The 25881-nt window shown below is 42.6% G+C and overlaps 2 protein-coding genes across 4 annotated transcripts; both read right to left on the bottom strand.

Annotated features, from left to right (window-relative positions):
- LOC111081720 (DC-STAMP domain-containing protein 2) lies at positions 1-5580 on the bottom strand. Of its 2 annotated transcripts, XM_022377854.2 has the most exons (9): positions 2395-5580; positions 2027-2337; positions 1701-1961; positions 1426-1639; positions 1201-1354; positions 560-1143; positions 407-481; positions 207-344; positions 1-150 (listed from the first exon to the last, which is right to left on the bottom strand). In XM_022377854.2, exons 1-9 carry the CDS (start codon positions 2592-2594, stop codon positions 51-53), a joined length of 2037 nt encoding a protein of 678 aa, XP_022233546.2. In that variant the 5' UTR covers positions 2595-5580; the 3' UTR covers positions 1-50. The 2 variants fall into 2 exon arrangements, with proteins under 2 accessions (XP_022233546.2, XP_022233547.2); XM_022377855.2 differs by lacking the exons at positions 1701-1961; positions 2027-2337; positions 2395-5580 and having other exon boundaries at positions 1422-1505.
- A 1014-nt stretch (positions 5581-6594) lies between these two features.
- On the bottom strand, positions 6595-25655 carry LOC111080514 (3-phosphoinositide-dependent protein kinase 1). Of its 2 annotated transcripts, XM_041594648.1 has the most exons (7): positions 25138-25655; positions 18267-18384; positions 17902-18234; positions 17495-17827; positions 8920-10032; positions 8573-8847; positions 6595-8228 (listed from the first exon to the last, which is right to left on the bottom strand). In XM_041594648.1, exons 1-7 carry the CDS (start codon positions 25204-25206, stop codon positions 7884-7886), a joined length of 2586 nt encoding a protein of 861 aa, XP_041450582.1. In that variant the 5' UTR covers positions 25207-25655; the 3' UTR covers positions 6595-7883. The 2 variants fall into 2 exon arrangements, with proteins under 2 accessions (XP_041450582.1, XP_022231868.2); XM_022376176.2 differs by lacking the exon at positions 25138-25655 and having other exon boundaries at positions 17902-18276.
- Between the last annotated feature and the right edge of the window lie 226 nt (positions 25656-25881).

Here is a 25881-nt window from a genome sequence, read left to right as displayed (position 1 = left end):
ACCAGCTGATTGGGCTGTTTTTATTATGAAAATCATCAAAAAAATACATTCTATGGTGGCTTTTCTCTTCTTTGCTTGCGGTATCCATCGCTGTATAATCTAGCTTGCTGCTGCGTGAAAGAGTCTGCCTCGGGGTCATCCGAAGAGTCCCTGCAGGGCCAATAATGTGGATTACCAATGACAATTGCAGCCAAAAATCTACTCACTGCACTTCAGAGAAATCACTTAAGTCGCCATAATCTATGGGTCGATGGCACAGGCAGCATTTGTTGTTGGACTCGCTGAAACACATCGGGCAGTAGACACCTTTGCAGCCTAGGGTGTCGCAGTTAATGCGGGTGGAGCTGGAGAACACAAAAGGAAAGTGTGAAACAAAAGCGGGACAAATGTTGAACAAACTACTAACGAGCTCAAGGACTTGGCGCAAATGATGCAGACATCAGCAGTCATGGCACCCAGCAGGCAGGCACAACAGCAGCACCTGCACCGGCGAGAGAGTTCAATTAGATGGGGAAATGGCTACTCATCGAATCGAATCGAATCAAATCGAATCTCTCACCGATTCAGCTTGCCCCTCAGCCAGTTGAGGCAACTGATGTGCCCTTCGTGATCCTGGTACATGAAGGCAGCTCGGATCCGGCGACGGGCGAACTTAAATACGCTTATGCGCTCGGTTAAGATCTTATTGTGCAGGTACAGGGCCCTCTCATGGTCCCTCTCCGGGTAGAAGCAGCGCATAATGGCATGACGAAGGCGCAGCAAATACGGCTCCGTCAGCAGGATCAGCCAGGCAAACAGGCAGATTCCCAATATCTCAGCATATCTCCAATAGTTCGGCTCCACAGGCAGAGGCAAACAATGACTAGTGTCCAAGACGGTTTTTTGGGTGAGTGGTCGAAAGCCATTCGAAATGCCTCGCATTATATCAGCCACAAAGCCTCCTCCTTTGATCTGCAGATCTATATAGCCGGGCACCTCCAGTCCGGACTCCTGATGGCCGTAGTACGACATGGTGGCCAGCATCCAGAACAGGCTGTAGTCCAGAAAGCAAATGGAAAACAATTGCAGGGAAGTAAAAATCATGAAAAATGTGCTCCCCACAATATCCCGGCACTCGGAGGAGGTGAGACGCGGACTGGTGAGCTGTAATCAGAGAATAACTATTCATATTTCCTTAATAGAGGATCGATATGGACCAACCGCTATGTACTTTCTCCTTTCGAGTCGTTTCAGGGGCAGCAGCAGCTCGTCTCCATGCGTTTGTCTCTGCATGTCGATGGCATAAATAGATTTGGTTAAATAAACATTCCTATACTCCAGACTGTGCATGTAGCGGACATAGAAGTAGATGGCCCTGGAGGGGAAGTACCAGTAGCCGCTTAACGGATGGATCTTAGACATTTAAGAGTTTGAGTTCTTGCCTACTTAATAAACACTGCCACAATCAAGATGTAACAGAGAATGTCCAGCCAGCCGAACATGAGCATCAATGGGCTCAATCGCTTGTTGATATCCTGGACAATCTCTTCACCCACCTCCGAGAGATCCCGCGAGGAGTTTGTATTGAAATAGAAGTCGTGTTCAAAGGTGATTTTCGCATCGAACATTTTCCTGATATGGCCCACAAACACATGGTACTCTGATGGCGGAAACAACAAAATATTTAGATTCAAATGTCGATTCATGTAGATTCTACATACGCTCCATAACATTGTCAAGCAACTCCCAATGCACATCCCAGAAGCCGCTGCAAAAGACATCTATGATCTTTGCGGGATAGCACAGGGCGAGAAACACTTTGGCCGCATGACAGAGTGGCTTGAAGATGCCCAGATTTTCCTGACACTTGGTCATGGCGCGAAGGGCAGCCTGTTTGCAGCGTGCCCACGGTGTGTCCATCTCTTCGTTGCACATATCCACAATGGATTGCAGCCAGGCCAAACAGTTCTTGAGGGTTCCAACTGAAAGGGAGAGTACAGATGTGGCAAACGAACTGTCTGGGAGGCCAGACTCCACTCGCACTCACTGATGATGATCAGGTACTCTTGGATGCGCAGTAGGGTATCCATTACTTGCCTGAGCACACGACGCACCTCGTCCAACATCAGGTCTATGGCCATTTTAATGGATTTCGCTGGTTCTAACAATACATCCATCATTTGGCCCAGTGCCTGTCGCAGCAGCTCTTGGCCGCAGGCCAAGCTGCGCAGCATCACCTTCAGATTGGCGAGGATATTGGCAGTCGGCCCAATGGCCGCCAGAAAGAACGCCAGGGCTATCAGAAAAGCGCGACCGCGTGAGCTGCACAACGAAGGAATGGCCAGAGTCAGTATGCACCTGTCGAGAGGAAGAATCAGCGATTAGAAATGGTTATGAGCATGCTCCCCCACTCACCTGACGGGACGGCCATAGAAGAGAACAATGAAGAGCAACGCCAGGCCCACAATTGTCAGCCATCGCGGTTTGAGGTCTTGCCTGCGCAGCGAGGGATGCCATTCATACCATACGAGAGTTAAAACAATGCCACAGATATAGCCGCATAGAACGACAGGCACAACAGCCTTAAATGTCCACACGGCGTGCCTTATTTCCATTTTGAAACATGCCAAATGCCTTGATGCCAGACTGACAGAATTTATAAGTTTTTGAAATCAATTTGCGATTCCCCCCGCAAGGAACACAATTATCCAAAATGTGGTTGGCTATTCTGCGGCTAATGTAACGTATTTCTTTTCTACTTCGGTATTTGGCCATCTGGAGTGGGCAAACAAGGTGCACGTTGCCCAACTCTAGAATCTTGTCATTGGCAAATTACCCAACACTAAAAGCATCAAGAAAATATTTGACTGCTATGGCACCGACCTCAACACATATGTCATATAGTTGTCCCGCTCTAACATGCGCTGTGGCCGACACAAAGCTAACTGCTGGTTGACTCGGTTGCCCGCCCAATTTGAAATTCAAATGACAGTCACTTCTCGTTTCTCTTTCTTTCGCTTTTTCGCTTCACTTTTTATTTCAATCAACACTCTCTCACTCGTTCCACTTGCCTCAGTTCCTTTACAAATGTCTCATACCTTAATTTTTGAATTAACAAACGTGTGCCATGTTTACTTTTTGGGGAATTCTTTGATATTTGAGGGGGATTTTTCAAACAGCGCGAATGCGTCTTTTAGTGTAACGAACTTTAGTTTTGTCATTTAGTTTAGTTTCTCCCGGCTATTCTCTGAGTTCTCTTGTCATTTCCCTTTCCTCATTTCTTGTGCAGCAAAAATACAACGTTGCAGTTCCGGAATTCATTTCTCGATTTTGTTACGGGCCATCTCCGCTCTTCTTAACAATACGGGGGGATTGGTACTAATCCAACCAAAGGGGATCCCTTGGTTAGAGTACCATTTAGGCGATAATTTCATATGGGGGATGTTTTTTTTGTTTTTTGTTTTTACTTAGATGGGGGAGGGGTGTATATGTATGCATAATACTTCTCCTCGCTTACAATCTATATAAATATAAATATATATGTATGTATATATATATCGAGTATTCAATCGAGTATCAACGGGTCGGGTCGGATCGGGTCGTGGTATGGCAAGTACTGGATATACAATATAGAGTTAATATAGGTAACCTATTACCCATATTAGTTAGTGTATTTGATACTTTGCAAGGTAATTGAATTACGTTTACGTTTGTTTACGTTTAAGAATTCTCGATTAGGCTTCATTTCTTACAATACAATACAATACAATACAATATATGTATAACTCAGTCTAGCACCCCTAGAGATTGAACTTGGATAAAAGGATCGATCGACTCTCGGCTCTCGACTTTATCAATATACAATTGGAGTTAATTTAATGTATAATTATTAACTATACACATACATATATGTACGCATGTATGTATGTATGTATGTATGTATATATATCTGTAGGTAATTGTATACTGTATAATAATTAGATTTATGTGGGCCGTAATCGACCTAATGTTTGGACTAAAAAATTTCCCATAACTAAAAGGATTGATTTAAACACAAATTGAACACGAAACAATTTTTCCTTGGAATCTAAAGTGCACTTAAACGCAATTAACATCCATTCGATCATTGTTAAACACAATCTATATATGAAATAAATCGTATACACTTGGCCCTGGCGTTTTGATCCATAACGATGACAGATAAATGATCAAATATACCACATGGATGTTTTTGTTTTCGTTTTTTGTTGTTTTTTTTTTTATATTCATCTAAACTTCTACTGGTTCTCTAGGCACTTTTTCTATCTGATAGATCTTCGGTTTTTTATCGTTTTTCATTCATTTTTCATTTAGTTTTCTGGTTGCATTACAAAAATTACCAAAATATAAACGATCTACAAATGATGTACACAGTGCGTTTCGAGACTATAATTGCGTAAGCGCTACCATTGAATAAGGACACCAATTGAATGCCAGATATCAAAGTCAAGTCAGTTATCATCTCCTCTCCCATTGACTCGCATCTAATCATCGAATAAGAGTAGACAAATATTATATGTGAGTACATTAACGGTTAGGGATCCGTAATTGTTGGGTATCTCAGAGTATGGGGCGGTAAGCTCAATTCTCGCGATATAATCAAATCGTTTTGGCATTATCTTCTTCTGCGGAAACGCACTGCATCTGGATACAAAAAAATCGAACTAACTAATCATCATATGGTTTTATTTCGTAGCAATAATTATGGAAAAATGTGTGTATTTTTTTGGGTTCTCTCCATTTACACTCTCTGGTTCGCATTGATCTCTCTTCTCACTTATCCTCCTTTTGTTGGTTTTTTATTTTAGGTACTGCAGCACAAAAATAGGGATAAAATAAAGATTTGGTAGTACGTTTTGTGGTTTGTAGTATTTTACATTTTGGTTTAGAAACCTATGGTTATGTTCTTAAGATTGAAAATCTCGCTCTCGCTCTCTAACTCTTTCTTCCGATCGCTTTCACTCTCTTTTATTGCTTTGTTGTGGTAGGGGAATAAAGTGAGAAGGGACTTAGGGTAGAGGTTGCAGGTGTATCGTAACGCTTCACCAACCAAAGTTCTTCAAATTCGGGAAAAGGTTTTGCTGAGGGAGGGGTGTATGATTTAAGCCAATTGTTGTAACCAAAATTAACCGAAATAAAAACAAATTTTGTTGTAATTTTTGTTTTTTTTTGAAAATGTTTTTTTGTTGTATTTTTTGCTTTAATTTTTTGTTTTGTTTTTTAATGATACGTTTTTTTCGCTTGTTTTTCTTCATCCGTTTCGTTTTTGACCAATTTACTGTATGAATAATATATATATTTTATAATATATAATATATCATTGAATTTCTTCTGCTGCTTCTTCTATTTATATATATATAGATATATATAGATGCATGTGTATATATAATTTGTTTAAATATTTATTTTACACGTTCTCTCTCACTATTTTAGTCGCTCTTCTATGACAATTTGCAATAATCTATACAATTTATATTGTTCATATTCTCAATATATATGTATATATATATGCTATATATATATATTTATTTCCATCTGTAGTTTGCTTTTCTTTTCGTTTAATTTAATTAATTGTATACTTATGTAAGTGTGTGTGTGTTTATGTGTGTGGTTTTTAGCATTTTGCCTTTTTAAATTTAATTTACTTAATGTTAGCAAAAATAATTTACTTACAAGTTACAAACAGATTTAGGTTTAGATTTAGTTACTATATCGATTGCTGCTGCTGCTAAGCCGCTGCCACGCCCACATATTTGTAATTGTATGCGGGCGATATGTATGTACAAAATGTATTTTTTGCTTTCTTTCAACTTCTGCTAGTACATCATCATCATCATCTCCACTCCACCTTATCTCTAAATAGCTACTAAATCAAGGATGATTCTAATTAATATAGGGTGTAGGTGTGTGGTTGTTTTGTGTTTTTTGTATGTGTGTGTGTGTGTGTGTGTGTGTGTGAGGGAGGCGTGGTCTATTAATAGTAGTGGGCGTAACTTAGACTCTTACAAAAATTGAACTAATACGCGCGAGTTTTAGAAACTTCTCTCTCTCTCATCTTCGAAACAGAAAGAACATTCATTTAGGGTTTTACATACATACATCATACATTATAAATTATACATCATAGTACATCTATATTTTAGGGGTTCTACAATCCACCTCTGGGCTTCTCTGCTTTCCAATCGTTTCGTTTAGATTAGTTTAATTTAATTTAAAATTCAATTTTTATACCTGTTTTGCATAGTTTTTTTTTCTCTTAAACTTTTCAAACTAATTTCCGCTTCTCTTCTTAATCCTCATCCAAAAACAAGAACAGAAAAACGTTGTGTGTTCGTACAACAAAATATTATCGAAAATTATAATCAAATGTTACTTTCAAACATTTTTTGTTTCAGAAGCACAAAAAAATCAAAGCCAAATGGTAATTTCCACTAAATTTGTTGTTTTACAATTTATGTAAATCATAAATGTATGACATATACATATATGTATATATATTTTGTTGCTTCACATATAGATTCATGTCTATATATATATATATATTTTTTTTTTGTGTTCATGTTTTGTGTGGATTTTTCAGCTTTTTTTGTAGTTTTTTTTTCTTCTCACATATTTTTCATCGTTTTTTTTTTCTTTTGTTTTTGTTTTAAATAGAGGTTGTTGCTCAAGTCTTATACGTTTCTTTATAGGGCAAATAAGCAATTACAGAAAATCATAATTGTACAAAAAAAATCCAGAGTGGAGAAAACAAACGAAAAAATGTTACAATTTAAACAATTAGGCATAATAATGACAATGATAAATAATGATAATTAGCATAGGATTATACACACGTATATATTTATGTATACATATATAATATAATTTAACAAGAAAGTGTAGCATTAGTGCCCCGACTGCTAGTGTCTGCTAGGCACTGCCACTAATCCTCTCTGTTTGCGGTTTTGCTGGCCTTCTGATGTGTGTGTTGTTTTGTTGTTGGATTTCCCATATATATAGTGGTATAGTGTGGTTTACAATAGTTACGATTATATACAAAAATGTACAATAAATCAACAAACTCCTCAGATACGCCTACAAATACATATATATAGAGATATAAATATTACTATATTACATTTTCGACACATTTTGCTAGTACGTTTTCCACAACAAATTAAATTAAATACAGTTTTTTTCATCGGTTTTTCGTGTATCAAATTTTACCGCTCGCCGGCTCTCCCGCTCCGCTTTACAACGTTCCGCCGTTTTGCCTCCCCCACCCATGGATTTCGATCTATATCTCAATCTGATGCTAGTTCGGTAATTCATTTAAATTGTGACTAACTACGCACTAAAAAATTATTACAAGTTATACTAAATTCTAGGCAAATCTTAGGGGGGGGATGGGCTGTGTTGCGGTTGCGTTGCGTGGGGGGTGTAAGCGGCATGGGCTGTGTGCTACCCTCTGACGATGTCATACAGAATATACATATATGCTATATATTGTATATAAATATTTAATTTAAGCTTCGAATCGAATTGAATTTACTTAACATTAGATTACTTTAGTTTAGGTTTAACTTTAGTTTTAGTTTTAGCTTTAGTTATATTAGTATTCTCTGCACTAAGCACAATCAAAACGATCAAAGATCAACGATCGACGATCGACAAACGATAAACAGAAACAGAAATTGGGTTCTAATTAGCACTAGAGACATCTTTATCTTTATATTCTCCCCATCATCATCATCATCATCATTATTGATTCATCATCGCTCTTCCTGCTGATGCTTTGCCTTGGCTTTGCACTAAATTTCTTCTAAATTAGAATTGAATTTCTCATTGCTACAACTAATCGTAGGTTTACAATCGCATCCACTTCCTCACTTGGACGCCGTCTTTTTTGTCGGCGACGTCCCCGTTGTTCTCACCTCCTGCTGTTGCCGGCTACTGGGCGCATTCACCGGCGAGCTGCGTCGCGCCGTTGGGGAGCTGTTCGAGGAGGCGGCGGATGAATTCGAGTGGGCGGCGGCCACAGCCAGACTGTTGCTGCTGCCGCTCGAGCAGGATATGGTGGTGGCTCCCGCCGACGACGATGACGTCGAGGCCGAGGAGGAGGCGGATGAGGAGGTTGAGTCGCCATAGCTTAATTTGCGCATATTCTCTATGGCCTCGGACCAGTGGATGGCATATCCTTCGGGATCGTCCAAGTAGTAGGTGCGACTCGGCTGTAAAATGTATAGAATGAGAATGGAGATTAGTCAGACGCTCTCATTGGAAATCATTCACCCACTGGCAATGCCACTGCCAGTGCCACTTCCCCAACTAGTTCTCTCGGTTTTATCTGTGTTGCGTGTGCAGTTTTCAATGCCGCATTTAATTTGTTTTCATCGCCAACACGTGCCGGAGTCGTAAAGTGCCGTTCAAATGGCTTTTTTTTAAGGGGGCGTGTGAATGGCACTGTGACGTCACCACACAGCCGGCGAATGGTTCAACAAACTTGTCGAATTGCATGTTTCCGGCTCCTCTATCCCCCCATAGTTTACCCCCTTTATTTTTATCACCCACTTACCGTATGGACAAAGAAGATTTTAAAGTTCTTGTATTCTGCCCGGAGCTCTGGACTCCAGCGGATCTCGCCCTTCTTGATCATCTGCACGGGATCGATGTAGATGAGGCGGGGTCCAGTCGTGAGCAGAAGCATACGCTTGCGGGCAAACAGGCCCTTGCGCTTGTTCACGAATCCCTTCTTGAGGATCACCTCGCCGTCGGCAAACACATGCCACTTGTCAGTCTTCTGCTGCTCCAGACGCTGCTGCTTCTCGGCATCGCTCAAGTCGAAGGAGTCTACAGAAAAGATGAGAGATTAGAATGCTGCTCAGGCTCAGGTAGGCGGCAGTGCCAGTAGATTGTACTTACTCTTAGCTGTGGATCGTTTGGCGGGCATGGCCACGCTGCTTCCCACTCCCAGCTCGGCGCTGAGCAGGCGGGTGATTTGACGCTCATCGAGACCCGGCTCCAGGTCCCCGGGCACACTGTAGCTGGAGCGGAAGTCCTCGTCCTGGCTGACGCCGGGCAGGTATGGGTAGATGGGAGGAGGGGTCTGTTGGCGAAGTGTTTCCCAATTGACGCCGGCGAAGAAGGGATGGGCACGGATGCTGTCGTAGTAGCCGAACTCATCCTGGGCACCGAGGCGGTCGCGGGGCTCGATCTTGAGCAGCTTCCTGACTAGATCCTCGGCATCCTTGTCAAAGCCCTGAGGGAAGTCGACGGCGCAGTCGAGGATCTCCTTGAAGATGACATAATCGTTGCTGCCACGGAAGGGCGGCAGGCCCGAGATCATTTGGTAGATGATGCAGCCCAATGCCCACAGATCGGCGGCAGGCGTGATGGGGCCGTTCTGCAGGACCTCCGGGGACACGTACTGGGCGGTGCCCACAAAGCTGCCCTTGCGACGCCGCGCATAGCGACGCTGGCGGTGCCGCGGGGAGTCCATCTCGTCGGCGGTGTGCTGCTGATCATCATCGCCATCATCCAGCTCCGAATCCTTGTCGTAATACTCCTCGTCATCGTAGTCCAGCTTGTCGCTGTCCTCGTCATCGTCGTCCGAGTTGCCGCGCCGCGTCTCCGCACAGTGCTCGGAGGCAAAGACACGCTCGCGCGCTGTCATCACCTTGGCAGAGCCAAAGTCGGCGATCAGAGTGTGCATGTCCTCGTCGAGCAGGATGTTCTCGGGCTTCAGGTCGCGGTGGACCACGTTGCGACGGTGCATGTGCTCACAGGCGAGCAGCAGCTCGGCGGCATAGTGACGGGTGCAGGCCACATCGAAGCTGCCAACGCGGTTGATGTACGGCAGGAGGTCGCCCTTGCGGGCGTAGGTCATCACAAAGTAAAGGGAGCGCTGGTCTTGGAACGTGCACGAGAGATTCACGAAGCCGGGCACACTGGTCATCATGTGCATCACCTCCCGCTCCCGCTTAATGTAGTCCTGTTTGCGCTCCCGCAGGATCAGGCGCTTCTCACAGACTTTAACTGCAAGGAAAAAAGAGACGGGGGAGAATGGGAAATTAGTATCAATCCCATAGATAACGGTAACGGAAACAGCTGTTCGTTTCAATGCCAGACAATCATCGGAGCACTGGCTCTTGGCAACACAACCACAAAGAATAAAATAAAACAAAACAAAACAAAAGCAAGAACATTTCTAATGTGGAACATGAAATAATTCAAATTAAAAATGTGACAAATAAGCACAGAATGAACGCGTGAGAATAATAAAACCGCACACACGCAGACACACACACACACACACACACCACACACGCGGGCGAAGCAATGCCTGCGGCCATAGAAAAAGAAAAAGTTCGAGTACAGGCGACGCAATTGTCAAAATCCATTTGGATACAAGTCATCGAAGTTACAAGTCCTCGCCCTCTGCCATGTCGAATGTGACGCTTTTGTTGCCTGGTCAAGAAGAGAGGCACTGCACTCCATCTATCTACTCTACAAACGTTGCTATCCCTGTCTATCGCTTGCCGTGATTTATTGAAATGAAAAAAAAGCCGCAGCAGCGGAGAGGAAAGCGAGATTTTAACATGGCCACAGACACAGCCGAAGAGCGGGAGCATGAGAGAATGGAGCTAGGTACGGAAAAAGGAGAAGAAGGAATTTTGCTCAAATTGCTAAATTAACAGAAGTCTCGCGTCTGGCGAGCAAACGAAAGCGAGCGCGCTTGGGAACTTGTTTCTGGGCGGATCTCCCCCCTGCTTCCCCTTCACCCACTTCCATAAGAAATTCTAAACTGGTTGTTGAACTGACATGCGAGAGAAGTAGCGCCCCGCACATACAGGGATCCGTTCGGCACTGAAACCATAAGAAGAGAAAGGGAGGAGATGTGATACAGTTTTAGGCTTGAGCTTTGGCAACGCCTCCCCCTCCCCAGCCTCTCGATCCAGCACCCGCCCGCTCTTTCGGCCTGGGGTTAACGGTTCTCCAGAGTTATGACCGCTTATCAGTTAAAGTTTCTTTGCTGTTCCGCACCTCTCTACCCTTTTCGTTTGTTTGGCGGTCATGCAGTAGTGTTTTCCCGTTTGCCTTTTGTTCCAGCGGTCAAGCTGGTCATTTTATCGTTTTGCGGTACTTTTCCCCATTTTGATTCACCATTCCCTCCCTCCCTCCAAAGCAAGCAAGAAAAAAAAGTGAAAAACAAAGCTAAAAATAATAAATTAGAATCAACTACTATAGTATCTGCCCATACATACTATATAGTAGAGGTGAAGTCCCCCTACAAATTCACAATCACAAATCTATAGGCAAAAATAAATTTCAAGATAATTTTTGCATTTTTTTTTTTTACTTCTACTAGTATGTGTGTTGTTATTGCCGTTTTCTCTCTATCAAGATCAAAACAAAACGATCTGCCAACAACTATTCGCCCGAGAGAAAGAGATAGCAATAGAAAAAGAGGAGGAAAAAAGAAAAATAGAATCGGAATCTAGTCTAAAAAACATCGGGGGGCGATAAGTCGTCGTGTAGTCGGCGGTCGAGTGGCAACAAAATAAACACGAAAGAGGAAAAACAAAATACAGCAATTAAAAAGATTAACAAAATAGAAACCAAAAATCGAAAAAACCGAAAACGTTTTTTATGCGTTTTAAATTTCCCAATAGAACACACAAACAACAATAAAAGTGCGTAAAAATAAAAATGACCTTCAAAAAGTTGTTGCGAAAGAAAAAGGGGCTTCGATGGGGGAGAATGATCTGATTGAGCTTTTGATTCGGACTGCAATGGAACTGGAACACGCTTAAGCAGCGTGTATTCTTCGTTTACCGTTCTTTATATTGTTGCGAGACTGTTTATGCATGTTTGGCCTTTTTCTCCGTTTTAATTGAAAAAGTCACATTATTTATTTTAATTTTTTGCGCGCCATTTGCGGAGCTTGGCTTTCTCGGTGTTTAATTATTCTGATATTTCGGTTCGGATCGCTTTTTCTTTTATTTTTCGTTGGTTAGGTTTAACGGCCTCGGTGATAAGCATAGCCTTGAACTTGGCCACACTGCTTGCAGCATGTGTGCACCAGCAACAGCAACCACACAAGCAGCACCGAAAGTAAACACACATAAATAAATAACAAGCAGAGCAGAAACACCAAGTTGGGGGGCTGGCTCCAGCTGCAGATGGGAGCGAAAGAGTCGGCGACAGAGCAAGCAAAGCGCCGTCTAAGCATAAATATTTGTCCAAAGCTCCCTCTGCACAAAAAACCCTCGCTCTCCCCGTTCGCTCTATCTGCAGATCGGTTTTTGCTTTCGTCTGGCCACAACAGCATTGTAAGCGTTGAAAAATTTCCATTGAAAACACAGTGCCAACAGAGATTAGAAGTTCTGGTAAAACGCGCCAAAATGCGCACAGAATGCAGTCAACACTGCAACTTGTTGCTGCAACACGCGAGCGCTTGCTGTCCCCAGGAATGCAGTTCAACGGGTTTTCAGAATGGCCAACAGAGAGGGGGATGCTGACAGAGACTGACTGCAATGGTTTGTTGTGGCCATAAAAACATCCAACAAGTCGATAAAGCAGTGTTCTGAAGTTCTAAAAATAGAACCAAATAAAGAGTCTGATGCCTGCTTACTGGAGGACAATGACCAAAAATGAGACAAATAGATAAACTGTACTCACTCCCCGTATGGAAAGGAGGAATAGAAAAAAAAAATGCATACATAGCTAGAGAGAGGTTTGCTGTAAACAGTGTCAGCGAGAGCGAGAGAGGAAGAGAGAGTCTTAAAGCCTTAAGCTCAGCTCAAGTCTAGCTCAATTAGGCGCAAGGCCGTTGCTCCACTCTCAAGCAGAAGAGAGAGGTGTTTGAACTGTCAACTGCAGCAAAGAGAGTGCAGCACAAAAACCGAGAGAGAGAGAGATCATTACGAGCAAGGAAATGGATAACTTGAAGGGGAAACTATTTTTAGGTTAGAATTAGCTGGAAGCTGAACGCGATTGTTGCCCCTCTTGTGAAAGGGAAATATGACCGCCAGGTGAGAACGATCCCAAATGCAGCCCACACACACACACATAATAAGATGTGTCTGCGAAGGCGTTTGCCGGCATCTTTGTTGTCTCCGTTTCTGTCTGTCTGGTGTCATAAATCTGACAAAAATGTGTCACAAATGAATCTTAGCTTCGTGTTCCTTTGCCAATTTCAATTTCATTAATTGGCAAACGCGCAACCCGCTCTCAATGACGTAACGCTGGGCGCCTGGTTCGCTGGAACCGAACCTAATTTGAATATTTGCACAAAGAGCAGAAAAAGAAGAAATACAGAAATAGAGAGAGGGAGCATGAAGCAGAGGCCAAGCTGCGACCAAGGGGACATCTAATAAATATACACACACACAGGCACAGGTAAGCACTGGAGTATCAGAGAGAGAGAGAGAGAGAGGCAAAGAGCCTGCGAGTGATTTCCGCGTGTGCGACTGTGTGTGTGTGTGTCATAATCATTTTGTTTTTGTATATTGCTGCTTCTCCACTCCCCGCCTCTTCTATCTTTGACCAAGTTTATTGCCCTTTGGAGTCAGCGGGGGTGTAGAGTGAATGCCACTGGCGACATATTGACTGCACGCAAAGGATTTTGAATATAACTGTTAACACACACAAACGTTGAAAGAGAAGATAGAGAGCGACAAAGAGAGGCAACACAAATGTGGGACAACAGTTCCACTGTGTGCGTGTGCAATAAAAGAAATACAGTGGCACCAAAAAAAACATTGTCGGGCCTGTGGGACACACATCTACTGCTGCTTCTCGCGACTTCCTGGCGCTATTTAATTTGCTCATAAAGCGTCGTCAGGCGGCACAGCCGCTCCGTGGAAATGTCCTTGGCACGTGCACCAGTAAGCCACCCATTTACCACCCACACTCCTCTTCTACTACCTTTGCAGCTGCTGCAGCCATAAAAAAAGTAAGGGAACACGGAACGCAAGGTGGAAAAAAAAAAAACGAACAAAATTATGAATCAGCCAAAGATAAAAGCCAAAAGCTTAAAGGATTCGGGTTGAATGACCCAATTCCAGGGCCCATATCATGTTACTACGAGTACCGTACCCCCTCTGAGAGGAGGCAGACTATTTCAGTTGAATACCCTGCGGCTGCTACTGCTGCCCTCAGTCTCAGCCAGCTGCGACTGCGCAGCAGCAGCTGCTGTCCAAAAATAAATATGTAATTAAAAATAAAACATACAGAAAAGAAAAGAAACGAAACGACACGAAAAGGAAAAAAGAACAGGGCCCAAGAAGCGCTGTTATAAAGGTAAATGAAAAGAAAATACAACAAGAAACAGACAGACTGACACTCCAACCCCCTCCTGAAGGGAGACTCGAGACAAGAATCGACACGAGAAAAAGGAGAAACGAGTTCGAGAGAGTTCAGTGGCCCAAAAGAGGAGGTGGAGGTGTGTGCCCCCACCCCTAAAGAGTACTTGAAAAATATTTAAATTCACTTTAAACCCAGCATTAACAGCAACTGGTGCTAATTTTCTAGACACCACTGTAAACAGCCAGCAGTTCAAAGTGCAAACGCTGCGTGGGTGCACAACAGCTCTAACTGTATTGTATCGCACTCGCTCTTGCGCAGCGGCTAGAAATTCCAGGAATTCACTCAAGCAGAGCAGCTGCTGCTTGCTCTTCTCTATATTGTATCTATCTCTTTGTTAAGCCAGTGACGTCTGCGCCAAGGATTATCTGCGCTTTGTAGGCAGCATCAAACACAGAGGCAGAACCAGAGCACGTGTTACTGAGAAAAATCTTCCATTCCCTCATTCAGGTAAATGAAAAGTAAAGATACTTCTAGTCGTCGTCATTTTTGTGGTTGTGTGTTGTTGCAAAAGATGATGAAATACCGAGGCAGGCAATGTGAAAAGCCAGCCCATGGCATGGCATAGGAGAATTCCGTATGGCGTCAAATAGACGCCGCAGTTGTCGTCATTGAACGAAACATACACACGCATACTCGTACGCAATGCGTAGTCACACAACACAAAATGAAAACGAAAACTGCTTCGTTCATGGTGAGTGTGTGTGATGGATGGCAAAGCAGGCGGCTGAGGCGGCGGGCAGCAAGTGGGAGGCAAAAAGAGCTTTGGCAACATTTGTTGCTAGACATTTTTGGCCTACTATAATGTTTTAATCGATGTGTAGTGGGAGGTGGGGCTAACACCCATCTGTTGACCTTCAGACTGTCAATATTTGCCACATTTGTTGCACTATTTACTGCCCGTTCCGCTCAAAAACAGCAGCAACTGCAACACGATTTCAATGTCAAAAGTGCAAACTAATTTTGTTTATTCAAATTGTTTATCAATTTTTGTTGTTGTTGCTGGGGATTTCATAACACTTCCCAGAGGCCAGACGCCACAAGAGAGAGGCACACGCGTTCGTTGGGGGAAAAGTTTTTACGACTTTCGTATGCGTGTGCGCTTCTCTATTTTTATACAACTTGACTTTGTTATTATTGCCTTTCGTTTTAAATGCAATTAAATAGGGCACAAAGCCAGCAAAGCGAGAGATGTTGTATATTTGTATTTACACAGTGAGAAAGAGAGAGAGGCAGTGAGAACGGTTAAAGCCCTGTTGAATTCGTTTGGTGTATTTATAGTAGTATATGGTGGGGCATTCCCTGTCTTTGAGTTGCATACTTTACGCTTAGCTTATTTTTATTTAAACTTTAAAGCTATCTGTTCGAATGCTTCACCTTGTATTTAAACACCTTGTGCACTACCATTTCGACTGCTTCTTCACTGCTTATCAAGTAAGCTTAGCTGCAATTGCATTTTCCCAGCCACGCGCCATTCTTTCGCTCCCTCTCTGTATCGTCCTCACTCTTTCACGCTACCACTACTTTGTTTGCTTCGGTTTCTGCTGGCGTTTGCATTTATGCGACACGTGCCGCGGCTTCTGTTCCTCTTGTTTTTCTCTGCTGCTCCTCCAAAAGCCTCCAGGGCATATTGATTTGCTGTTATAGCAAAATCATTGCCACCACACAACCCATGCAACTCAACCCAACACAAAGCGAAGCAACAACTGTGAAAAATCTTTAAACAAATTGACTTAACACAAATAAACAACAAGGTAGAACAAAATAAGTGGGTATATATGTACAATCTATATGTACATTGTACAATATAACATCTAGAAATCTAGTGAACAACAACTAACAGCTGCTTTTACTCGTTTTCAGACAACTTTATTTGCTGTTAATTGAAATTGCAATAAAAGATGAAAGTTGAGAGTGGCTTGGCGGGTCGCGGCGTAGGGGGGAAAAAGAGATTGGGGATAGGAGAACCAGATTGGCGACACTTGTCAACTTGTTGACGCTTTCCGACCGACACCACTGCTAGCTAGCTTATCACACAAAACAGCTGATCTTGCCGCCTGTGTGCGATAGAAAGAGAGAGTACATACCCGCACTAACGTCAATCAACAACAGTTAGGCGGCTTTTGGTTTCCAATCGATAAACAAAACGTAGCAAAAACAGAAAGAAAGAAAGAAAACGAGAATAAAGCTGGCGTCAATACCGTGCGGGCGTTATCAGAGCAGACGCCGCCGCCTTCTGATGTACTTTTATGCTGATAGCGATGAGGCAGGCAGACAAACGTCCAAAATTGAGGCTCGTTTTCGGTGCGTTTTGGGTATTTTTTTTCTCTCTGCTTGCTGATAAAAATCGTTAGCCGAAGTTATGAAATTACCAACAACAAAAGAGTCACGTGAGTGATATGCTTGCTATTTTTGTGCCAGCGAATACTTTGTTGGTTGTCCTTTAGCCATAATCTAGAGGTCTCATTGGTTACCCATCCCAAAGGGTGCTCATTGTCTTTTCTTTTAGAACATAGTCATTGAAGGTGTTCCTTTGAGATATACGCTAAGCATTCTGTCCGTCTAGTTTTCTGAGTGATCTTGCGCCACTTTTGTCACCTGTCAGCGCACCCGCACGATTGCTGTCATGCGCTCTCTCTGCCATTTCTGAGTGAGCATTCTGCTGCTTGAGCTCTCTTTCCATCACTCTCCCTCTCCTGATTGCAATGCACTGATAATCTAGACTTTTATTGCTCGTATCAATCTCTGCTCCTCCTCTCTCTTCTAGAATCGCACATCAGTTGAGAGTATTTTCCATACATATGCAATAATCGCGAATGCAGAGTGTATTTGTATGTATGTATGTATGGCGGCGGCGATTGTTGGCAAGATATCTGCTAAGCAGGTGACAGGCATCGCTGACGACGACGGCGCCGTCTCTGTCACTGTCTACATGGCGACCGCATTCTCGCGCTGGCGCCAAGCAGAGGCCATACAAATGCTGTGGGCGGGCAGCGGCAGAGCGAAAGTGAATGCCAAATGTAGCCACGCCTTGTAGCTCAAGAGGTGAGTGGGTGGGTGGTAGATGGTGTCTGTCCCACGGCTGATTCTTTTACAGTTACTGCTTAAGGTTCTCTTTGTCTTTACTTACTTGCATACTCGCGTCGCGAGTGAATGTCCACCGCCAGGTAGACCATGCTGAAGCTCCCCTCTCCGATGTAGCGCCCAAAGATGAAATCATTTGGGGATCTGCGGGGCGGAGGATTTTGTTGTTGCTGCTGCTGTTGTTGAAGCTGCTGCTGTTGTTGTTGTTGTTGCTGTTGATGCTGCTGCTGAAACATGTCCAGTATGTCCTTCTGCTGCCTCAATTCGTGGCAGATTACATTCTGGTACTGATGCCGACAGCAAGCTTTGCTGCACTGCGGCGTTGAGGCGACAGACGAACTGTTGCTGGCCACCGCTGCCGCCAAAGGCGATGTGTGGCCTGCGAGAAAGAGAACAGAGAATAAAATCATTACAACATGTTGATAAGGGAAGCTCCTGCTCTCTGAAACTTACCGTTTGTCAGATACTTGTTGCTGCTGCCATAGCGGCTGTTGTTGTTGTTCTCTGTTGTCGTCGTCAGCGTCGTTGTGGCACTGCCGGTGCCGATATTGGTGGCAGAGGCTGCCCCACAGCCGCACGTGTGCTGTTGCAATCGGGACGCCGCTGTGGTGGCGGCCATGGCTTCAACGACGACGACCAGCTGCTCTTTCAGTTTCAATTCCATGAAATTCGATTCGCTTAAGGACACTGGCGTTGTGGCTTTCTCCTTGGCCATTGCCGCCGGCATGGTAGCCGTTTGTGTCGTTGCTGTTGTGGCAGCAATGTTGAATGGTTGCTGTTGCTGTGCTGTGACGACGTCTGAGTCTGTTCAATGCTGCTGCAATCGCTGTTGCTGCTGCTGCTTGAGGCTGCAGCCGAGACGACGATGGAGGCGGCTGCAATACTGGCCCCGCTGCAGGGCTGAAGCTGCTGCTGCTGTTGTTGTGTACCGTTACTCTGCAAGAAGGGAAGAGGAAGACAGATCTGGATGAGAACAGGTCAAAGTGTAAAGCAGTTGCTTCTGTAATGCACATATCTGTTAACTTAACATAGATATGGCTCCCGCCTCTGTTAATCAGCAGTGGGGCCCCAACACGCAATAAATTAAGTTTCTGCTGCGCATACGTATAGAATCAACCGCCCTCTCCCCCCACAAAGACAAACAATAACACAAGAAGAAGCAGCGCTCCAAAGCGGAACTCAAGAACAGGTCCACAAAAGGCAAAAGCAAAAACAGAGTCTGCCCAATGGTCCGCCATTGACGTCGTCGTCCAAGTTCATTGCCGCAGAAGCTCTGTGCTTCTTCTACGCTTTAGTTTTTGTGGGATTTTGGCGGGGTTCAAGGACTTGGAGCATGAAAATATAATAAAGTTCATTGCCACCTGTTTACATTTCTATTAGAAGTTTATGCTCGCGGACTTTGCTTTACCTTTGTTATTGCTTCTCGTTTAGCGTGTTTTTTTTTTCGGATTCATTATGCGAGACACAGATCTTTGTGGCGTGATTTCATGGGAGGGCATCAAAGTTAGAGCTAAGCCTATGGGCAGGCTGTAGTGTTGAGAACAGCAGACCAAATAAATGAAAAGTAAAACCAAAAGAATGAAAAAATATTAAGAGGAATCAATTCTAGCAGTGAAAATAGCAAATTGTTGGCGACACATTTGTCGCCTGTCGTATGATTCGCACGAAAGTTGCTTGGCCGGCAAGCAGTGCCGCACACTGCCTTGTACACCCCACAGAGTTTAACAGATCGAAATCGAGTCACATGCTAAACAAAATGTGCAAATTCTCCACAAATGGAAACAGATTAATAAATAGCCAACCATAAACTAGCCAAACAAACGAAATTTAAATAACAAATTCAATGAGCCATTAAAAAACAAGGTGAGCAAATGCGTCAATGAAAGTTGAAGCTTGAAGCTAATTTTAGAGCAATAAAGAGATGGAGATAAAAATGGAACCAGACACACAGAATAGAAACAGGCCGGGCTTCGGAGAGCGAAAAACGAGAAGAATCAAACCGTACGATTGAGTAAGGGGAAGGCCCCCAACCAAAACCAAGGGCCACAGGGCCCTCCAACAGGTGTATTATCAATTAAGTGGATCGAGGGAGATAGCATAAGCATTCTTTGCATTCGTCAATGAAAACAGTTTAGTTGTTGCTGCCTCTCTCTATCTTTATGTGCGTCACACACATTGGAATGCCGTTGGTTTACTTTTCAGACACGCACACAAATGGAAATCAGAGATATTGGGCTAACAGATAGAGAGGGGAAAGAGAGCTAATTGTATTTTGTTATGCTTCTCTCTCTCTCCCTATGTTAAGACATGACCTCAACGGCATGCCACACATCCCCTCCTATTGGGGGGGGGAGGGGCTCTGCACACCCACGAGTCAATCTAAACAAAATAAACATAAAATTCTTCGATATTTGAACTCAGCCGCCGTTTCAACGCAGCGAAAAAACCAAAAAAAGTTGCCAACCTACTTTATATAATACCCTTTAAAAAAGTGGCATCACAGAATTGATCCAGAGTTGGAAACTCAAATCGATCTTATACGGCATATTTGACATTATACTTCACTTAAGTTTCATATTTAACCAAAATCCAACTAATTAATCTTAAGCTTAATCATTCTTGTAGGGTATTTAAAGCGTACTGCTGTTAAAATCAAAATCTTTCCTTTCTTTCTTGTTTCTTTTTCTCTTTTTTTTCGGCGACTATTCGGCTAATTAAGCCGACGACGACGACGATGATCTGCGTCAGCGGCTCAAAAACTGGTCAACAACCAATTGGTGAATGGCAGAAATCCACCAACAAAAAGCGACTACACACAAAAAAAACAGGAAATACCCAAAATTCCGAATCGTATTGTTGTCCATTACATGGAGGTTTTTAAACCAGATTTTGTCCCTTTACGTCAGCAAGAGGGAGACGCATTTGCATGGGGGGGGAGCACGGATAGCCCATTCGAGACAAGAAATATTATTATAATATCAATAAGAAGATCCATAAAAATGTTGTGGAAAAGTTTTAGAGAATCGAAAGTTTCCCCCCTCTCCCTGTTTCCAAGAGTGGGCGTGTATCACCAGAAGATCCACAATATGACAAGAGTCCAACTAAAGAGGCACCAGACAGCAAGATATCTGGGTGTATATGATATACATATACATGGGATATATGTATATGTACATACATATGTAACCGATCTATAAACATAGAAGAAAACGCTCTACCTCTGCACTGCTCTCGGACGTTGTTATGTCGCGTTGTCTGCGGCGTCTAGACAAAAATGACATTTAAATTAATCTATTTTATTGCCAGGCCAACGCCATTGAATGGGGTACGACGATGTTCCTCCACACCACACAGATCTAGAGATCCCCCATCCCACTTTCTGTAGCCCCCCACCACCTCGTCTTGTGTTCAATTTATATTTATAAATAAGATTTTCGTCTAGAGAATGCAGCAGCCAATTGAAAGAAAAAATGCAACCGCAAAAGCCACCGAGAAGAGAATATCTGATTAAAACACGAAAAGATATAGAGAAATGGGGAGGCATACACTCGTAGAGGAGGGGGCTTTGGTGGTCTCTCAAGGTATTGCAAAAAGAAGCCAAAACTTGCTAAATATACAGAAAATGTTTTTAATTTTGGCACCACATAAAAATTGAAAAGCGCTAAGCGAGGCCACACACACACACACAAGATACAACAAAAACTATTATTAAAAATTCAGCGTGGGTTTTGGTTTATTTGTTAAGTTAAAAACGAGCCCCCTTCATCGTGCCACACTCCACCAAGAGATGATGGTTGCTGGAGAATTGGGATCCAACCGATCGTGGCTGAAATCACGTAGTGCCTGATGATAAAGTAAGGGGTAGTAAGATATAGCATTCCAACACTCAAATTCCTTCAGTTATACTAGTAGTTCAAAAAACCCACAGCGGATATTCCCGCATTACCTATTCCGAAAATGTACTGAGGCCTACTACTGTTTAGGGTTCTACGGACCAGCCCCCACCAAATTACCTATCATAAAAAGCGTCTCTGCCCAGATAGTGGGGGAGGCGAAAAAGCCAAAGCCATAGCTATATGTGGGCGTGGTACTTACGTCTCGCCTGGCATCAGCAAACACACACACCGCACAATTTTTTGATACACAAAACGGTAATAAAAAATTCGCGGAAATTTGTTGCGCCTTTTGTTAGACTCTTTCTTGCCCTCTCTGCCTCTCCCTCCCCCTCTCAAGACACAATCTCTTTTTTTTGTATTTTTAGCCAACGCCTTTTGATTTCTATTGGATGGAACAGATCAGACGATGATCTGCAGTCCCTGTCTCCCCCTCTCAGACGACAACTTTTGAATAATTTAATCGACGAAATGTTGGGTGTACGTATGGCGTGGGGTAGGTTTGGGTTAAACCCGATATATACATAAATATATATATATATAGCACCATACCTGCTTTAAAATCGGTAAAGCTTCCATGATTCAAGAAACAGGGGGAAAAATACACTTGAAACCAGAAATTTTGAACATGTAATTTTTTTTTGGACTGTCACTAAATGAAAGGCCTGCTGCTGTCTCTCTCTCTCCAAACAAAATAGTAAAAATGCGCTTATGAATGAAAATGCAAAGAGGGCGGCGGGGGGACAGAGAGACGAATGCAAGCAAAACAAGAATGCAAATGCAAGTCTTCCTTTCCTGCTCCCACTCTCACGCACAAACACACACTGTATTTCAATACTCTGCTCTCTTTACTTTAACTGCTTAGAATGGGGAGAGCAAGCAGTAAGACCAAGCAGTAGGCCAGAGCGAGCCAGAGGTATGCAAGAAGACGAGAGTGAGGCGTAGAATACTAAAGTAAGAGAGAGAGGCTGCTGCTGCTGGTTTTGGTCGCTCTCTCTCTGTTTGTGTATGTTGTAATTGCGATTCACGGGTACAAATTCCAATGGGCACCACACGCACTAAGAGAGGGGGTGGTAAAGGGGGCCTGTATGCGAAGGTAAAGAAGCAGTTTTTTTGTCGCATACACACACACACACAAACTGAGCCATAAAGCGCGCGTATTTTTCGGCTATGCGCGAGTCTCGTCTCTATATGTACATATGTATGTGTCTATGAATTTTTTGCTTTGATTTTTCACATATAAATTTTCCTCAAGTGTTCTTATTAATTTATGTTTTGCTCATCTTTAGCGCTTACGTTGAGAGTAAAAACAGCAAGCGTAACGGAGCGGCAACGTAAGAATAATTCCAATTCGTTTGATGGGCAGCAAGACGCAGTAGGAAAATTTGTATAACGGCGACAGCAAGACGGTTTCAAAACGGAACAGGAACGTTTACTGTGTATACATATATGCTTGTGTATGTGTATTTTTTTAGGAACGGTAATTTTTTTCGGCTATACGTAATTTGACTAATGAAAACAATTTGATTCTTTTTTCGTTTAAAACATTTGAACACAACACGGAGACGAACACGTTTTCCAAAGAGATATTTTGAGAGGAGAGAACGAACACACTCTCTTTGGCTCAGTTATATTCCTATTTTATGTAATTTTATTTGTTTTTTTTTTTGGCCTTTGTGGAGTATTATTTAATCGCACTACGGGGGCCCAACACCACTACAATTTTGTGTATGCGCGTGAGTGTGTGGCTATCAACGGCCGTTTATATGTATGGGTGTGCTTCCGACGATCCGCGGAACGGAACGTTCGTTCGAATGAAAGGCGCCACAAAAACTAAGCAGTGGGAAAAAAGAGCATGTGGATACTACCCCCAAAACGAAGCAGTATCAAAACCCGAAGACAGCCGAGAGCGGGAGCATAAGAGAGCGGCGCTCGTAATGTTAAATGGGGCCAAAGCAGCGCAGTCGCCGCCAGCGCCAAGGCGAACAAGTTGCGCGCCAGTTTTTTTTCTGCTGATGCTTGTTTCTTCTCTCTCTCTCTCGCTCAGTCGCTTATTGCTGCTGTAATTGTTGCATTGTAATTGTTATAAATAAATAACGTCCAAAGCCAAAAACAAGTTGCCTCTCGCTCTCACACACAGCCAGCAAAATGAACAACATCCCAAAAGAAGAGAAACGAAGCGCTCTCTTCTACACGAGTTGTAAAAGAGCGACCGCATTCCTAACTGTAAACAAGCAAGAAGAAGCAGAGCGGGAGAGGGAGCGAGAGATAGACCGAAAAGAATGCGCTGCTGGAAAAACTAGTTTTTCCCGCTGGAAAATGTGACAAAAACAAAAGAGGCGAGAAAACAGAAAAAAGAATTTTAGGAATTTTCTGGCACCCAAAAGAGAGAAGCAAAGAGAGAGAGAGAGACAGCGACTGCGAAAGTCATGTAAAAATAAACAACGTTTTACGTTTACTCGACTTCGGCGGCAGACTTCAAAATGTAAATAAACATTATCAAATATACGAGTGTGTGTGTGTGCATGTGAGAGGGAGTGCATCTGTGTCGGTGTGTATGTGTGTGTGTGTATAATAATAACAACAAATAATAACTATACAAGAAATAAAAACAAAAAGTGAGCAACAGAAATGCAAGTGAAAGGTGTCTGGTGTTGTCTGCTTCCTCCTTTTCCTCCTCGTCCTCAGCTTCTTCATCTTCTTTTGGTTTTTGCAAAAAGGAAACGGTACAAAAAAAAGTGGTCGACTGCGAAGATGGTAAAGTAAAGGAGATGAGGAGTCGAGAGAGGGAGACAGAGGAAGATGGGTGAGATATGTGATGCAGTGGAGTGAGAGAGAGAGGTAAACAACTTCACATTTGGCTGATTGCAGACAGACAGCCAGAGATAGTGGTGGAGATGGAAAGAAGAGGTAGAGTAAGGAGACATAAAAAAGAAAATTAAATAAATACATGATTTATTATTATTGTGGGGTGCCATTAAAATTTTATTTAAAATGCAGAAAACAAAACCAGAAAAAATACTTGTATTTTTCCAAAATCAACTATTTTTTAAGATGAATAGCCATAAAATGTATTGTTTGATTTTAAACACCAGCAATAATTATATTTTTATTTTTTAATACATTTTTAGCATTTCTTTATTGTATTTTTTGAGTCTTTTGTTTATTATAAATGTCAAAAGGGAACTGGAGCTGTATTCGAGCCTCAAAGGCAAATGAACTGCAGTTTATTCTTCGTTTTTTTTTTTTTAATAAATTTAGTTACCGTTATTTGACACTGTCTGGTTTTATTTTTAACAGGCAGCGACAGGGAAGATTTATTTTAATGGGCCCCCGACTCCCATATGTCAAGAAACTTAATTACACATGAATATCTATTTTTATACAAAATACATATAGAAACATTGATAAATTTTTTGTTGTGGTACTTTTTGCATTAATTCCACTTTATTTTGATGTGTTTTAAAGAGGTTCTTTTTCAAATTTATTATGTTCTTAATAGAAGTTTTATGGGTTTTTGGACTTTAATAAAAAAAAAATGTATGGATGGACTTTTTTACTTTAGGACTAATTAGTTATAGAGAAAATATTGAAATTTAAAATATAATTAGAAATTGTGTGTAAAAACCGAATAGGTTTTATAAATTCGTTTTTGCATACGTTAAAAAAAAAAAAAAAAATATTTTTTTCTCATTTCTATCAAACCAAAAACTCCTCAAGCTCAACCTCAAAAACTCAACATATATATTCCGTTTTTTGTCGCCCCTAATTTATTTAAGAGTTATTATTTTATTACCTTGATTGACGCCTTGAATCGGCGTACGACGAAATTGTTGAATTTATTGGACCAACTTTTGCATTTCATGAGGAGGCTGGAGGGGACCACCGCACACGAATGCGGGTCGGAGATGTGGATGGTAAAAGACAACGGTAAACACTGGATGTCTCCTTCCGTTGCTCCACTGCTTTGCTGCTACTCCTATTTGTCTTTTGTGTGTTCACTCTCTATGTGTGTAGTTTTTGTCAGATTGAAACAGCTATTATTTTATTAATCCTTTGCTGGTGCATAATTTGTTCGACACTTTAGTTGTTACAGTTATTACAAACACTTGGGCACAGGCACGACGGGGACACACACGGAACATATAAAATGGTAGGACAATGTTAAGTTTTCTTTTTTTGTTTTGTTTTGCGATTTTCCTTTTTGGCGCGCGCAGATAACTTCTCTGCTTAGAGCCGTTGCTGTGTTTTGGTGACTTGACTTGAATTTTGTATTTCGTTCAAGCGCGCGGAAATCCAACCGAACCAAAGGCAAAAAAATTAGTGGGCATCGTCGAGAAAACTCCGAGCGACGGAAGCAGCCTTGCCAGAGCCAGAATTTCGATGTGGAATGGAAAGAGACCATGAAGAGCGAGAGAGCTCATTTCTGCGCCACTTTTTTGAGCCATGAACGAAATAAACCTCTCTTATTCTTGGCATAAAAGTGGAACGCTGGAATTGCGGCCATACAAAACGGAACATTTCAAAAAGGCGCGCAGCC

Source organism: Drosophila obscura, unplaced genomic scaffold (genome assembly GCF_018151105.1).
Source record: "Drosophila obscura isolate BZ-5 IFL unplaced genomic scaffold, ASM1815110v1 contig_30, whole genome shotgun sequence".
Lineage (NCBI taxonomy): Eukaryota > Metazoa > Arthropoda > Insecta > Diptera > Drosophilidae > Drosophila > Drosophila obscura.
This window is presented reverse-complemented; position numbering and strand designations above follow the sequence as displayed.

Excerpts from the sequence above, each read along its gene's own strand:
- LOC111081720 (XM_022377854.2), bottom strand. The coding sequence starts at position 2,594 with ATGGAAATAAGGCACGCCGTGTGGACATTTAAGGCTGTTGTGCCTGTC. Across the intron at positions 1,355-1,425 it reads ATTGTGGCAGTGTTTATTAA|GGCCATCTACTTCTATGTCC; the intron begins GTAGGCAAGAAC and ends CTTCCCCTCCAG. Across the intron at positions 151-206 it reads AGTGATTTCTCTGAAGTGCA|GGACTCTTCGGATGACCCCG; the intron begins GTGAGTAGATTT and ends TTGGCCCTGCAG.
- LOC111080514 (XM_041594648.1), bottom strand. The coding sequence starts at position 25,206 with ATGAAATGCAAAAGTTGGTCCAATAAATTCAACAATTTCGTCGTACGC. Across the intron at positions 10,033-17,494 it reads CTCGCGACGCGAGTATGCAA|TTAAAGTCTGTGAGAAGCGC; the intron begins GTAAGTAAAGAC and ends TTTTCCTTGCAG. Across the intron at positions 8,229-8,572 it reads AAATCTTCTTTGTCCATACG|CCGAGTCGCACCTACTACTT; the intron begins GTAAGTGGGTGA and ends TACATTTTACAG.